The 15,114-nt window shown below is 45.5% G+C and overlaps 1 protein-coding gene across 3 annotated transcripts in view; it reads left to right on the forward strand.

The window, feature by feature from the left end:
- Positions 1-15,114, forward strand: part of LOC102450363 (melanopsin-like) — a 95,553-nt gene that overhangs the window by 18,707 nt on the left and 61,732 nt on the right. For 2 of the 3 annotated variants that reach the window (XM_075929613.1, XM_075929614.1), the window contains exons 2-4: positions 2,235-2,377; positions 8,152-8,285; positions 13,563-13,766. In XM_075929613.1, the coding sequence (XP_075785728.1) occupies positions 2,235-2,377; positions 8,152-8,285; positions 13,563-13,766 (481 nt within the window). The remainder of the gene's footprint in view (positions 1-2,234; positions 2,378-8,151; positions 8,286-13,562; positions 13,767-15,114) is intronic. The other variant, XM_075929615.1, reaches the window with a different exon arrangement.

The raw sequence follows: 15,114 nt of genomic DNA on the forward strand, positions 1-15,114 counted from the left end.
ACGCTTTGTTAAACCCACATGCATCTGCTTGACAATATATAAAAGAGTTGAAGGTCCCTTATATACTGTAACATAGCTACAGGAGAACTGAAAGAAAAGTGGAAGGAGGTGAGGGAGGAATGGGGTACGAGCCCCCGATGGGGAGGACTGGGCTGGCTCTGCGGGCTTCTGGGGGTGGAAGCTCTCCTGCAGCCCCCCGATTGCCCCCTCTCCCCAGATGGCAGCCTGCGGCAAGTGCAGCCGGGCTGATGGCCGAGTGCTGTGATGTGCCCAGTGTGGGCACTCCAGGCACTCCAAGCCAGGACTGGTTTTCAAGCGGGGCACCCCTGAGAACTGTCTGTCCAGGGTGGGGGTCGGGTCCCTTTAAGCGCAGCCCTCGGCTAGCCTGAGACAGCATCTCCACGCTCTAAGTCCTCCTCTGATGCCCTGCCGTCACTGCTTCCGGCCATCCTTAAGCCCTGTTCAGGGTCCACTCTTGATGTTCAAAATAAAGATAACATGTCTTCCAAAATGGAATCTGTCTTTATTGAACAAAACTGGGGGAGACTGGGAAAAGGAGGTGGGAGAGGGGAAGGGAGAGGCTGGGAGAGGGGAGGGCAACTAAAATGATCAGGGGTTGGGAACAGGTCCCATATGAAGAGAGGCTAAAGAGACTGGGACTTTTCAGCTTAGAAAAGAGGAGATGGAGGAGGGACAGGACAGAGGTCTCTAAAAGCAGGAGTTGGGTGGAGACGGTGCATACAGAAAAGTTCTTCATTAGTTCCCATAAGAAGGACTAGAGGACACCAAAGGAAAGGAATGGGTAGCAGGCTTCAAACTAGTAAGAGAAAGTTGTTCTTCACAAAGCAAAGAGTCAACCTGTGGAACTCCTTGCTGCAGGAGGCTGTGAAGGCTAGAACTGGAACAGAGTTTAAAGGGAAGTGAGATCAAGTCATGGAGGTTGGGTCCATGGAGTGGTATTAGCCAGGGGGTAGGAGTGGTGTTCCTGCCCAAGGTTTGTGGAAGGCTGGAGAGGGATGGCACGAGACAAATGGCTTGGTCACTATCTTCGGTCCATCCCCTCCAGTCAAGCTGGAAGTGCATATCAAGTAGGGTCCCACTGGTATCAGCTGTGGATCCAGTTTTGTTGAATAAGTTTTCAGATAATACCAAGCAGTGAAGGGCTGTGAGTGCTTTGGGGAGGATAGGATTTAAAATCAGCAGCCCTGGAACAGTTTTTGGAGTGGAGGTGTTGAGCTGCACCCCCACCTTACTGCTGTCTTCACCCTCATTGTCCTCTGTAGCTGGGGCTGGCAGCCGTGACCTCACATGGAAGCCTGGCAGCTGAGACCCTGGGCAGCAGGGGTGCAGGGCCAGGGTGCTATAGAACCTTGCTCCCCTACTTCCCATGCCTATGATTGAAATTCAAAATGATCTAGATGAACTGGGAAATGACCTGAAGAAACTGAGATGAAATTCAATAAGGACAAAAGCAAAGTTCTCCACTTAGGAAGGTATAATCAGCTGCAGCCGTACAAAATGAGACATGACTGCCTAGGAAGGAGTGCTTCAGAAAAAGATCTGGGGGTCATGGTAGATTAACAGTGTGCTTGCAACTTCTTGTGAGGCTTCTCTGCCTGCAAAATGTTCCATAGAGTAATCTCCCATTTGTAAACCGCCTTCCGAGACTGTCCAAGTGCTCATCAGTTTGTCATTCCCAAGATCAAGTGAATGGATATGGTTAGAAATAATGTTGACAGTTGGCGATGCTACTAATAAAAGTAGAGGCATGATGACATGTCGCATATTAAATAATTTAATTAAAATGGGATTTTAGTGGGAGTTCTCCTTAAACTCCATATTCTTTTAACTTTATCAGTATGTCCCCCAGCAAAAATATATATATCGATATATTTAGTACTAGGTTTTTAACTGAAATGTGAGACTGTTCTTGCAGTGTCTCACATAATCTAATAGGATATTTTTCCTCGCATTTGTGTATGCTATTTGTTAATGATGCGGGATAGAGAGATTTGAAGAATGAAGTGCTCTGTTTATGCTTAACACAAATATAATATTGTCAATGGCAAGGACAAGTTTTCTACAAAGCTCTACAACAATTTCTCAGCTGTATGTAAGAATCTGGCTTTAATTTGTAGTACGTGTTTAGGAGGTACAGTGCATGGACTAATTGTCCCCTTGATTAACAGCACTGATTGTGGTAACTTCTATTTTTCATTTGCTTTTCTTTCCAGATCCTGGATATGGGAACTCATCACCACACTGTGGTGAAAGCAGAAGTTCCTGATCATGTCTTTTACGCTACTGGAACCTGTGTTCTTGTAATTGGATCTATTGGAATTATAGGAAACCTTTTAGTTCTCTATGCATTTTACAGGTACAGAAATTCAGTTCCACATATGGTTGATTTAGCAAGCCCCAATGACATGAGCTTGTAGAGTGAGTGGGTGTGTCTGTGTATGTGTGTGCATTATGTGTGAAGGGAGAATATTCTGTACAGGCAGTCCACGAGTTACGCGGATCTGACTTATGTCGGATCCGCAGTTACGAACGGGGTTTTTCTCGCCCCGGAGGATGGGAGCGGCGGGACGCCCAGATGCGCCGCGGTCCCGCCGTCCACGTCCTCCGGGGCGAGAAAAGCTGCTCTGCGTCTCCCTGATCTGCTGGGGAGGGAGGAGCCCCCCCCCCCAGCAGACCAGGGAGATGCGGAGCAAAGCCGCGGAGCATGCGTCTGGGCTGTCCCGCTGCCCGCGTGCTCCGCGGCTTTGCTCCGCATCTCGCTGGTCTGCTGGAGGCCAGCAGACCAGGGAGACGGGGAGCAAAGCCTCAGAGGATGCCGGCAGTGGGACAGCCACGGCGCGTCTGGGCTGTCCCACTGCCCGCGTGCTCCGCGGCTTTGCTCCGCGTCTCCCTGGTCTGCTGGTCTGCAGGGCAGCTAGTGCGCCCCCCCCCCCCCCCCCCAGCAGACCAGGCTTTTCTCCGGACGCCTGTGGTAGAGCAGCTGCGGCGCTGCTGGTTGGTCCCGCAGCCGCTCTGGGCGCTACTGGACCAACCCGGCAGCACCCCAGCTGCTCTGCCCCAGGTGTCCTGATTCAGCTGCTGCTGGTCAGTTTCAGCAGCGGCTGACTTGGGGACGCCTGGGGCAGAGCAGCTGGGGTGCTGCTGGGTTGGTCCAGTAGGAGACCAGCAGACCAGGGAGATGCGGAGCAAAGCCGCGGAGAACCCGGGTGGCGGGACCACGGTGTGTCTCAGTCCGCCGCCCGCGTCTCCCTGGTCTGCTGGGGGGGGGGGGGGGGGGCCGCGCAGCTAGTGTGCCCCCCCCCCCCAAGCAGACCAGGCTTTTCTCCGGACGCCTGTGGTAGAGCAGCTGCGGCGCTGCTGGTTGGTCCCGCAGCCGCTCTGGGCGCTACTGGACCAACCCGGCAGCACCCCAGCTGCTCTGCCCCAGGTGTCCTGATTCAGCTGCTGCTGGTCAGTTTCAGCAGCGGCTGACTTGGGGACGCCTGGGGCAGAGCAGCTGGGGTGCTGCTGGGTTGGTCCAGTAGGAGACCAGCAGACCAGGGAGATGCGGAGCAAAGCCGCGGAGAACCCGGGTGGCGGGACCACGGTGTGTCTCAGTCCGCCGCCCGCGTCTCCCTGGTCTGCTGGGGGGGGGGGGGGGGCGGCGCAGCTAGTGTGCCCCCCCCCCCCCCAAGCAGACCAGGCTTTTCTCCAGACGCCTGTGGTAGAGCAGCTGGGGCACTGCCGGTTGGTCCCGCAGCCGCTCTGGGCGCTACTAGACCAACCCGGCAGCACCCCAGCTGCTCTGCCCCAGGTGTCCTGATTCAGCTGCTGCTGGTCAGTTTCAGCAGTGGCTGACTTGGGGACGCCTGGGGCAGAGCAGCTGGGGTGCTGCTGGGTTGGTCCAGTAGCGCCGAGGAGCGGCGCTACTGGAGCAACCCAGCAGCACCCCAGCTGCTCTGCCCCAGGCATCCTCAAGTCAGCCGCTGCTGAAACTGACCAGCGCTGACTACAGGAAGCCCGAGGCAGAGTTTCAGCAGCAGCTGACTTGGGGACGCCTGGGGTTCTTAAGTTGAATCTGTATGTAAGTAGGAACTGACGTCCAGATTCAGCCTGTTGAAACTGATCAGCGGCTGATTCCAGGAAGCCCGGGGCAGAGCAACTCTGCCTTGGGCTTCCTGTAGTCAGCCGCTGGTCAGTTTCAGCAGCGGCTGAATCTGGACGCCAGTTCCGACTTACATACAGATTCAACTTAAGAACAAACCTACAGTCCCTATCTTGTACATAACCCGGGGACTGCCTGTATCTGTTTTCTCTGCAAGTATTTGATGATGCAGAGACAACTAGGTGCATCACTGTAAATTCCTTTTACTTTGCGTAATTCAAAACTATGAGACAATAAACATGCGGCACTTGTTTTATCATGAACTAAAATGACAAATTTGATGGAATGCTTAATCGCACCATTATCTTCTTTCTGCTGCTCTCCCTGACTTCCTTCACTCTCTACTGCCCAAGACTATGTAAAAGATGCTATCAAGATTGAATCTCAGAGTCACCTGAAAGTGGTGGGGGTGGAGTTGGATCCAGGAAGTGCAATGGTACATGAAATGAGGATATGCCATCAATGCTTTCCATACCTGAAGGCAAACAGTTTGTATTTATACTTTGATGGCTCATTACAGTATGAAGCAGGGCACGCTCCCCTATGTCTGTAATAAAACTAGCTCAACAAACAGTGGTCAGTATGTCTGCAGATGAGCATCACCCACTGACATAGTGATGTGCATGTGAGTATTTATGCTAGCAAAACTTACGTCATTCAGGAAAATGGTTTTTCACTCCTGTCTGGGAGTGCTGGATTAGTGGAGAACAGTGGCACAGAGAAGTGGTCATCACATCCCATATCAAGAGCCTGACACCTATAAAAATTTTCCATGATATCAGGAGAGACAAACACAGCATGCTGTGGAGTCAGCACTCCCAGCTTTTATGCCTGTCCATCCAAAGATCAGAGGGCTTCAATCATCTTTTTTGCTCACAGCAACAGAGGGGTGAATCTGGGTCAGCTGTCTGAATTATGCCAGACTGATGTTGATGCTCCTTTCTCACAGAAGAATATTATTGCAACACTTACTATTTTGTCCTTCATATAAAAACTTTAAAATGGCTAAAATTTGAGACTTGACCTGTTAATAGTGCTTCACCAACAAGAGAGTTGGGGAAAAAATGGTTAGATAATATTACTGTACAGTCTTGGAAAATCACTTCTGACCATGCTCATTAGATAAATTACAAGTAAGCCAGTGCAAATTATTCTTTGAAAGTAGCTTTTAAACATGGAAGCGTTTAACATGAGGCACAGAGGAAAGTTTTGGTTTTGTGAAAACAGTAGTTAGAATCATAGAATACTAGAAACTGGAAGGGACACCAAGTCCAGTCCCTTGCACTCATGGCAGAACCAAGCACCATCTAGATCAGTGTTTCTGAAAATGTTCCGTGGAATCACTCTCAGAAACACATTAACTTGCCATCCCGGTTTGTTTATTTACTGGCACCACAGCCAGGGAGCCTCGCGCTGCTGCCCTTGGCTGCAAAGGATGAAACGGAGCCAATGGGAGCTGCGAGGCTCTGTAGCTGCGGCACCAGTAAATAAACAAACCGGTGCAGCCAGTTAATGTGTTTCTGAGAGTGATTTTGCAGAACACTTTCAGAAACAATGATCTAGATATGAAGTGAAAATAAAGGTTCTGTGAGAAAATTCCATTACAATAACATTTTATGATTTAAAAAAAAATTGTACACATTAAATGTGATTTTTGTTTTTAAATATGTGCAATTAAACTAAGTGTTGATCTCGTGACCTTGTTTAGCAGTTCTTTATTATTTTATTCTTACTTATTTGTGGTCTACTTTTTCACCTCCATATATAAGACAGTTATTGGAGTTCTGCCAAAAATTTTTGAATTTAAAAGAGTTCCGTGGCCAACTAAAATTGGGAAACACTGATCTAGATCATCCTTGACAGATGTTCATTTTACCTGCTCTTAAAAACCTCCAATGATGGAGATCCCACAACCTCCCAGGGCAATTTATTCCAGTGCTTAACCACCCAGAAAGAACATTTTTCCTAATGTCCAATCAAATCTCCCAATGCTGTAATTTAAGCCCATTGCTTCTTGTCCTTTCATCAGAAGTTTCTCCCTCCTCCTTATAACAACGTTTTAGGTAATTGAAAGCTCTATCATGTCCCCTCTGTCTTCCCTTTTCCAAACTAAACAAACCCAGTTCTTTCAGTCTTCCCACATAGGTTATGTTTGCTAGACCTTTAATCGTTTATGTTGCTCTTCTTTGGACCTTCTCCAGTTTGTGCATATCCTTCCTGAAATGTGGTCAAAAGTGGTGCCTAGAACTGGAACTCCCCAAACTTGCTTTCTCCACCTTCTGAAATAAAATATTGTCGCCAATTCTAAGAACTTGGATAATCTGTGCCCTGTTGTGTTGTTTTCCCAACAGATGTCTGATAGTTAAAGATCCCCCCATTACCACCAAGTCCTGTGCTTTGGATAATTTTGGTACTTGTTTAAAAAAAACCTCAACTGCTTCTTCTTCCTGATTAGATGGTCTGTAGTAGACCCCTACCAAGACATCACTCCTGGTTTTTACCCATTTTATCCTTTCTCAGGATAGACTACAGCGTTTTGTCGGAAAAACAGTTGTTTTTCCAACAAAACCTGAATTACGTACATACTGCAAGTACATTCTTTCGACAGTAAATCGAAAGAACAGAGGGGGTTTTGCACAATTGGTATTCCTCATTCTACAAGGAAGAAGCCTTTTTCCAAAAGAGCTCTTTCACAAAAAAGGTGTGTGTGGATGAGAAAGAGGGAGTTTTTTCAGAAGAAGAGGGAAAAGCACAGGTGCCCTGGTGGCCATTCTGTCCATAGCAATCACTGCTTACATGCAAAATAGAGTCCAGGCAGTCTGGACATTCTCTTTCACAAAAGCGCATAGCTTTTTCAATGCACTTTTGCAGCATGGACACTCTCTTTCACAAAAAGTTTTTTTAAAAGATCTCTTCCAGAAAAAGCTTCTTGCGCAAAAAGCCTGTAGTCTAGATTTAGCCCAAGTGACTTTCAATATTTCTGTTTCCTATTTCCATCTCAATCTTAGTTCAAGGGTATACATTTTTAATATATAATATCCATTTGGCACAGCTAAAATTTTCAACAAAGATTCAGTGTAAAAAGAGAAAGATAAGAGAACAGTATTTACAGTAGACAGAAAATGATAGAGTAGGATCACACTTTGGTCATGCTTTTCTGTACAACCCAAAGCTTTAGAGAAGCTTTTGACATATGCCTTCAGTTTAAATGAATATGAAAATAAGGAACTACACAGAATACCATTCAGATGAAAGCTCTACAATTCCAATTTACAGTCGCTTTTCAGGTAAATGATTTTAGAAGCCAGGTGTAATTGTTTGTACCTGTGGTACTTTGCTCTTTTCACATTCATTTCTGTTTTAAGTATGTAATCTTCATTCCTGTTTTAAGTATGTAATCTGTAGTTTTGTCATTTGGTCTCATGTATCTCCTTTGATGCTCAGGTTATCAAAAAGCACATTGAAAAAAATGAGTTAGGTCCAGTGACTGTATTAACTAACACAGCAGCTACTAAAATTCAGTATTCACCCACGTGTAGCCTTTGACACTGTACTCTCCATTAGAGTCTAATCCTGTGAAGTGGTGAGCCCTTTCAGTGCTTACTGCTGTCAGAGACAACTGAGTGTGCAAAATACACATCAGAATCCAGCTCCACTGAGCAAAACCATGTTTCTTGGAATTGTCTCTGACTTTATTAAAATAGAGTTGGGTAAGTACAGGTGGTAAATGAAATATATTTCTATATTTTATTAATCAAATGGTGTAAAATGCATCCTTTCCTCATCCCGAATCATTATTTCGAAATCCTGACATCCATAGCAATGATAATTGACTGGTGAGTAAAGCGTGAAAATTGCAACTGAGAGAGTGCCAGATTTGTTTAGTAAGTAAACAGTAAAAACAAAGGTAACTGACTGTCTTGTTTTATTTATTTATTTATTTATTTATTTACTTATTTTATTTATTTATTTGCATTATTTTTAAGCAATAAGAAGCTGAGGACACCACCAAACTACTTTATAATGAATCTGGCTGTGAGTGACTTCCTGATGTCTGCTTCTCAGGCACCCATTTGCTTTATCAACAGCTTGCATAAAGAGTGGATACTTGGAGAAATAGGTACTTTTCAATGTTTCTTCTTATCTCCCTCTCCCCTACTGCATGGGAACATATCTTAATCATCAGGCAGCAACCCGAGGCACAATCTAGGGTCTTGGCATAATCAACTACTAGGATTGGCAGAAAGTCACTGAAACCCTACCCTCTTGTGTTTTATAGGTTTGGTTCCTTTCCCTTCCAGTTTTTTGAATGAAAGGAATCAAACTTCAGGCTTCAAGAGCAACACCATAGCGATCACATGATCAGTTAGCATGTGAGGCAAGTTACCCTCCTTGATGATGTGTAGAACAATTAATAGGTAGGATAATTTTGTTAAGCCATATATAAGCGGGGTTTTTTTCCTGATCTGACAGTGATTCATGTATTTATTTGTTCAGAAATGTATACTTGGTACCTAATGCTGGAGCCCTGGAAGCATTAAATCAGTAAAGAGAATCACAGAAGAAGAAAGCCAAATGATGGCCTTGACAGTTTCTCTCTTCTCCCCAAAACAAGGAAGAATGTGAGATCTAAACTGTAGTTTTTTTTTTTTTAATATTACAAGCTCTGATTAAAGGCCTGATTCACAATTTTGTTACTTCTACTTTCAGGTTGGTGTAATTCCATTAATAGGAAAAGAAATAAATCAGCATAAACCCTGGAGTAGTACAGTGGTGAATCAGATTTTGAAACAACCTATTTAGTACCAGCAAAAGAAATATATTAGTTGGACTCTCAATATTGTTTGTCACTCCCACTTTCCTATTTTGGTATCGTTACAAATCCTCCTGCCATGCTTATACAAATCATTCCAATATCATAAATGGGACAGCAAAATACAGGACTATCATAAATGGGACAGTTTGCATGAGTGAGGCAAAAGAAGGGTTTAATTAATTGATTCCAAGCTCCTGACAACGGCATGATTTACTTTTGGTGTCAAATGTCATTTGAACTATGCCATGTCTCTAGCATACCATCATGTGTGACAACTCGGTGCTACATAAATCCCCAGGAAATTACAATTTGACACAGATTTCCAGGAAAAATTCTTCATATTGCAACTCTGTCAGTTATTGTCTATTAGCAGAATATACAAAAGAAAAATCCTTCTTCCTCCAAGTTAAAATTGTAACAATGTATATTTTGTACCATGTTTCTTAGGACCAGTGGCTATGTTTTCCGTATAGACTCTTAAATAAAAAATCCCTCTGCATTTTTTTATTCATATAAAAAAAGTTAGAGATCCGATGTGGGTGAAGTTTTATTAGACCATTGCAGTTGGTGAGAGAGACAAACTTTGAAGTGAGTTCTGGACTATGCTACCTTCAGTAAATCAATCTGACTTAAGCAACCTCAGTTATATGAGTAACATCACTAAAGTGGATATGATTAGATCCACTGCAGTGGCTACACTGTGCTGTATCCAAAGCTGTCCCATCCGTAGGATGGGTCATGGCAGGCCCCGTACTTTAAGGTCCCTGCAGCAACTGCCCCAATGATGCCCATATTGAGGCTAGCCTGTGGGGCCCAGGCTGAGGTATTACATGGTGGACTTAGGGCTGGTAGCAGGGATCATTTTCTTCCTCCCTCTATCCCCCACACTTGCCATGGCAGCAGAAGCAGTGGGAAGTGGAGTCACACAGCAGCCTGCTCTGCTCTACCATCTCCCAGCTGGGTTGCTTTGCTTCACCATGACAGTGGGAAACAGAGGAACCTTGCCCTTGTCTTCTCTGCTCCACTCCCCTGAGTGTCACAGGGCTCAAGTAAAGCAGAGTGACCCGGATGAGATATGGGTGGCAGAGTGGAGCCAGCTTCCCATGGCTCCTGCTGTTGTGGTGAGTACAGGAGGGTGTGATCCCTGCTGCCATCCCATGCCAGGCCCCCCAGTAATCCTCTGGGTCACGTCACTCAGGGTAAGGGGCTTCGGGGAAGCGGTGCAATGGGCGGGGAGAGGGAGGAGTGAGAAGAGGCAGGGTGGGGATGGTGTGTGGTAGGGTTTGGAGAAAAGGGAATGGCAGGGGCGGGGTGGGGGCAGGGCCTGGGGCAGAGAGGGTTGTGGCCCTGGACCTTGTATCTCTCATGAGGTGGCCCTAGCTGTATCAACTGAAGAGTGTCTCCCATTGTTGATGTCCCGTAGGCTTCTTAGGGAGTGGAGTACACACATCGATGGGAGAGTGCTCTCCCATCCATTTAGTGCATCTTCACCAGACCCCCTAAATCGACACTCACTGCATTGATTGCAGTAGTGCTGATCTGCTTGCAAGTGTAGACATACCCTTGCACAGAGCTCTTCTTTGGGTCTGGGAAAGGTACTAGACTAGTGTGTCAGCTAAATCCAGGATGGAATGAATTGTTAGCATGAGTAGTGAACGCATATTTCAAGGAACCATTAAAGGTGAATTTCCCATTGATCCCTCTCCAGTCAGCCAGGAAATGGAGTGAGGAAAGAATATTAGGTAGGAGGCATGGGATTAAGTGGGCAACAGTAAAGTTATGAATTTAAGTTCACCTTCAGAAGGTGCAGCGCGGATTTCCTTTGTGGCTTAGGACTGTGAACTCAGATCTGGAGCAATTGATTTGTGATAGGCTATTTTTGTCTTTTTATCATTTTTCTATGTAAATTCATTCAAGAGCGTAATGATTATCTCATTTCACCTACATAGTTGCGAATGGGGCATTCAGTGCATCATATGAAGTATTCCACATGTTGCGACATTCATGTGTTGGACCATGGATCTTGAAATGTGTGTCATGAGGGGTGATGATCACCATAGCAGCGGAGATCAAGGTTTTGCATCTTTTGTTCTGGGAAGGCCTGGTGTCACTATAAGTTGGTATGTTCTGGTGTATGAGGAGCTTGCTTCTGATGAAAAATCAACAAGGTAATCCTGTGGCACTTTAAAGACTAAAGTGCCATAGGACTCTTCATTTTTGCAGATACAGACTAACATAGCTACCCCTCTGAGTTGCTTCAGATGGTAAGCATAGAGAGGTTGGGAGGAGGGGTGTTTGAAGGCCCGAAGATGGCATTCATCTTGAGTTTTTTTATAAGGCCCTCTAGTATGGGTTGTAATTGTTGACAAGACCACCTACGGTTTCCAGTGTGGGGTGGTATTTGGCAGTCAAAGGGGCTTCAGGACTTATTTCTGTATTCCACCAGGTTCTCTCTGGGTAGTCCTCCTCCCTTCCCTACCTCCCCCGCCCCTAGACTGGAGAGGTGTTAACTGGCCATTCCACATTGAATAGTTCCTTGAAATAGGTGTTAACTATTTATACTAAACAATCTGTTCCATCTGGTATTTAGTATGAAGCAGTGACGCTTGGAGTGTGTTAACAGTAGAGCTGTCAAGCGATTAAAAAAATTAATTGCGATTAATCACACGATTAATCGCATGCATACCCCATTGAAATGCAGCGGCAGCATTTCAAAGGGGCAGCACCTCAGGAGCCCAGGATCAGCTGGAGTCCCAGCTGACCCTGGCTCCATGCCTCCGTGCCCCTTGGAAAGGCCACCCCGGGATTTCCAAGGGACAACACCACGGGAGCTCAGGATCAGCTGGATTCTCCAGCTGACCACAGCTCCGAGCCTCACTGCCCCTTGGAAACACCGGACTGGCCTTTAAAGGAGCAGCACGTTAGGAGCCGGGGATCAGCTGGAGTGCCCAGCTGATCCCCTGTTCTGCGTCATGCTGCCCCTTTGAAGTTCCACTCCAGCGCTTCAAAGGGGCAGTGCAACCTGGAGCCAGAGATCAGCTGGGCACTCCAGCTCATCCCCAGTTCAGTGTTGCACTGCCCCTTTGAAGTGCCGTTCCAGTGCTTCAAAGGGGCAGTGCGTTAGGACCTGGGATCAGATGGGGACTCCAGCTGATCCCTGGATCCTAATGTGTTGATTCTTTGAAGTGCCAGAGCGGCACTTCAAAGGGGCAGCCCAGCATTAATGCCTGGGATTAGTAAGTTTAAAAAATTAACCCGTGTTAATCACAGGCGTTAATGCAGATCAGTTGACAGCCCTAGTTATCAGTACAATTAAAAATGGGCTGGTCTATGCTGGCTGACTGGAGTTCCTGGATCTCCAGGTGAGGGGCTGTTTATCTGCAATGTAAAAGCTCAGGCTGGAGCCAGTCACTGCTCCCATCAAGACTGTCCCTATGATTCTGTCGGGCTTGGAACAAATCAGGCCCCTCCAGCTTGGGGACGTTGCTCTGCATCAATGGCTGAGTCAGGAGATGGGGCCAGCAGCCGGAACCCTGGGTGCGCAGGGCCAGCAACCTCCACACTCCTAGTTCTTGCACCTATGTCTTCCTGGAACTACTGTATCAGTAGGGTTGCCAGGTGTCCAGTTTTGAACTGGACAGTCCAGTATTTGAGCTTTCTGTTCAGGAAACAAATTGAGAAAATATAAATGAGAAAATATAAATGTCCGGTATTTTCTAAATACGATGTAATGTAGATTGTGATGCAATGTCAAGTGTGTCGGGTATTTTTGTTGAAACCATCTGGCAACCCTATGTGTCAGCCAATCACACTTGGCTGCGGGACCCCCTAAAGCACAGAGCCATTGCCCCGATTCGCTCTACCTAAGGTCTGACAGCCATGCAAGATTTGTGGGTGAGTCCCAAAAGTCAGGTTGTGGCCCTCGCCTGAAAATCTGCACCACAGTTAAAAAGTCCTGCCTCCTAAACACTGTGATCCTGAGTCAACTGGTGTGCAAGCCTTTTTGGGCTTTTAATTGCAGTGTAGACTTGTTGTAGGTTTCCCAGAGCTGAAGAAGAAACTCTGTGTACCTTCAAAACCTTGTGTCTCTCACCTACAGAAGTTGATCCAGTAAAATATATAACCTCACCCACTTTGTGTCTCTTATATCCTGTTACCAACATGGCTACAACAACACTGCATCAAATAATGTTGATTTTTTGACATATCCTTTTGTCTCTAGGAGATAAATGTCTGTGTCAGCCTAGTTAAGGTCGTTATATTGGGCAGCATTCCAGGAAAATGTAACTTCAATTGTATTGGATTTTCGTTGAGGCAGTTTTCCATTGATCCTCAGTCATAGCCTGCAATGGACGATGGGGCATTTTTCCTGCTTACTCTTTTATACTAATACTATATATTTGTTTTATTAAGCAAAAAATACTGCTGATGCAGGGAGGCTGTATAAATTCTTATGATGAGAGAAGTGTCTTGAGTCAAGAACAGTGTGACCACAAATGGGAAGTTCGTTGAATCAGGCTGTGAGACAGTTCTACATTTGTTTAGAAAACTAAAAATGTTATGCTCCACTTTTCTGTTTAGGTTGTGACCTGTATGCGTTTTGCGGGGCACTCTTTGGAATAACCTCAATGATGACTTTATTAGCTATTTCTGTTGATCGATACCTTGTGATCACTAAGCCTCTGCAATCCATGCGGTGGACTTCAAAGAAACGCACATCGCAGATCATTGCTATTGTCTGGCTATACTCGCTGGGATGGAGTGTGGCTCCGCTTCTTGGGTGGAGTATGTTTCCTCTTTTGTGTGTGTATTGCGTGTTTATGTAGCTAGTTCCTGGGGCAGAGGGGGGAGGGGAGTAAGGGAGGTTGCTATAGCGTAGCAAATCTGTGTCTATTGCAGTGCAGGTATTCTCTTTTTCCAGGTATACTCAAGCAGAACCAATCCTCCAATGGAATAATAGGCATATCTCAGCATTTGTCAAGTCAGGAAGGGTAGGTACTTTCTCTCTACAACAGTTGTTGTCAGCACACTCTTACTTTCTCAGACAGTGAGTTTTTATGTCAATATAGTAAGAGACAGGTTATTCCAAGTCTGCCTTCCCTTCTGAGCTAGCAAATAAAGGCATGACTAAAGTCTGGTATTTATCTGTGGTGAAGGTGAAACCTGGCAGCTGGCTATCTACATTAAATCAATAGCAACCTCAGTTATATGCACATGCAAAACTGGATGTGAAAAAAGGGAGGCCACATTTAGGCAAAGCTGAGAATTAATCCCTAATATTTTTCTTCCTTCTGTGCTGACCGTATATAAATAAATTGAAGTGGCTACCTTAGGCAGGGTAAAATGAGTGTTCCCACTTTTAAACAAAGATCACATTGAAAAATAGTATCTGTCTTCCTATTCTGTGAGAGAACTTTATCTTCATCCAGCCTGATCAATGATTACATTGTAAAAAAGAAAATATGTAAAGTCTTTGTAAATCCTAATCCAAAATCTACTGAAGACAGGGGGACTCTTTTGACTTTAATGATACTTGGATGAGGACCTTAATTTCCCCCTACCTCCTTGTCTTTGCTAATGAATCCATTCCCCGAGGAAATCAGTCTGGCTTCTAAATGTTTCCTTGGAAGTGTTTGACAATTCTAATCTTATTTATTGATGTGCTCTTAAGAAGAGGCAAATCAGCACAGTTGAGAACTGCAGTTCCATTCTGCACCATGATAGGGTCAGAGAATCTCTTCTTCACCTGCCTGAAGAAAGAAATTCCAGGGTTCACTCTGCTTGTGTGACAGCCAGCACACACAAAAGTGTGGGGCTGGACTATTAGATTCGAATAGCCAGTTCAATATTTTTTGAACAGTCTGCAAAATGTATTTTTACCTCCTTAAATTTTACTAGTACTGAATATTGTATTAGATGTTATGCAGAGGCATACCGACCGATCTATGGGAGAAGCGCTATGGTCACATCTTGTAGATAAGAACATAATAGCAGACCAATGGCCCATCTAACACAATCTTGTCTTCTGACAATGGCCAATGCCAGCTGTTTCAAAGGGAATAAGCAGAGCAGGCTAGCAGTCACAGGCTAGGGACACTCAGAGCATCTTGACTAATAGCTTTTGATTGACCTA

Source organism: Pelodiscus sinensis, chromosome 5 (assembly GCF_049634645.1).
Source record: "Pelodiscus sinensis isolate JC-2024 chromosome 5, ASM4963464v1, whole genome shotgun sequence".
In the NCBI taxonomy this organism is placed as follows: domain Eukaryota; kingdom Metazoa; phylum Chordata; order Testudines; family Trionychidae; genus Pelodiscus; species Pelodiscus sinensis.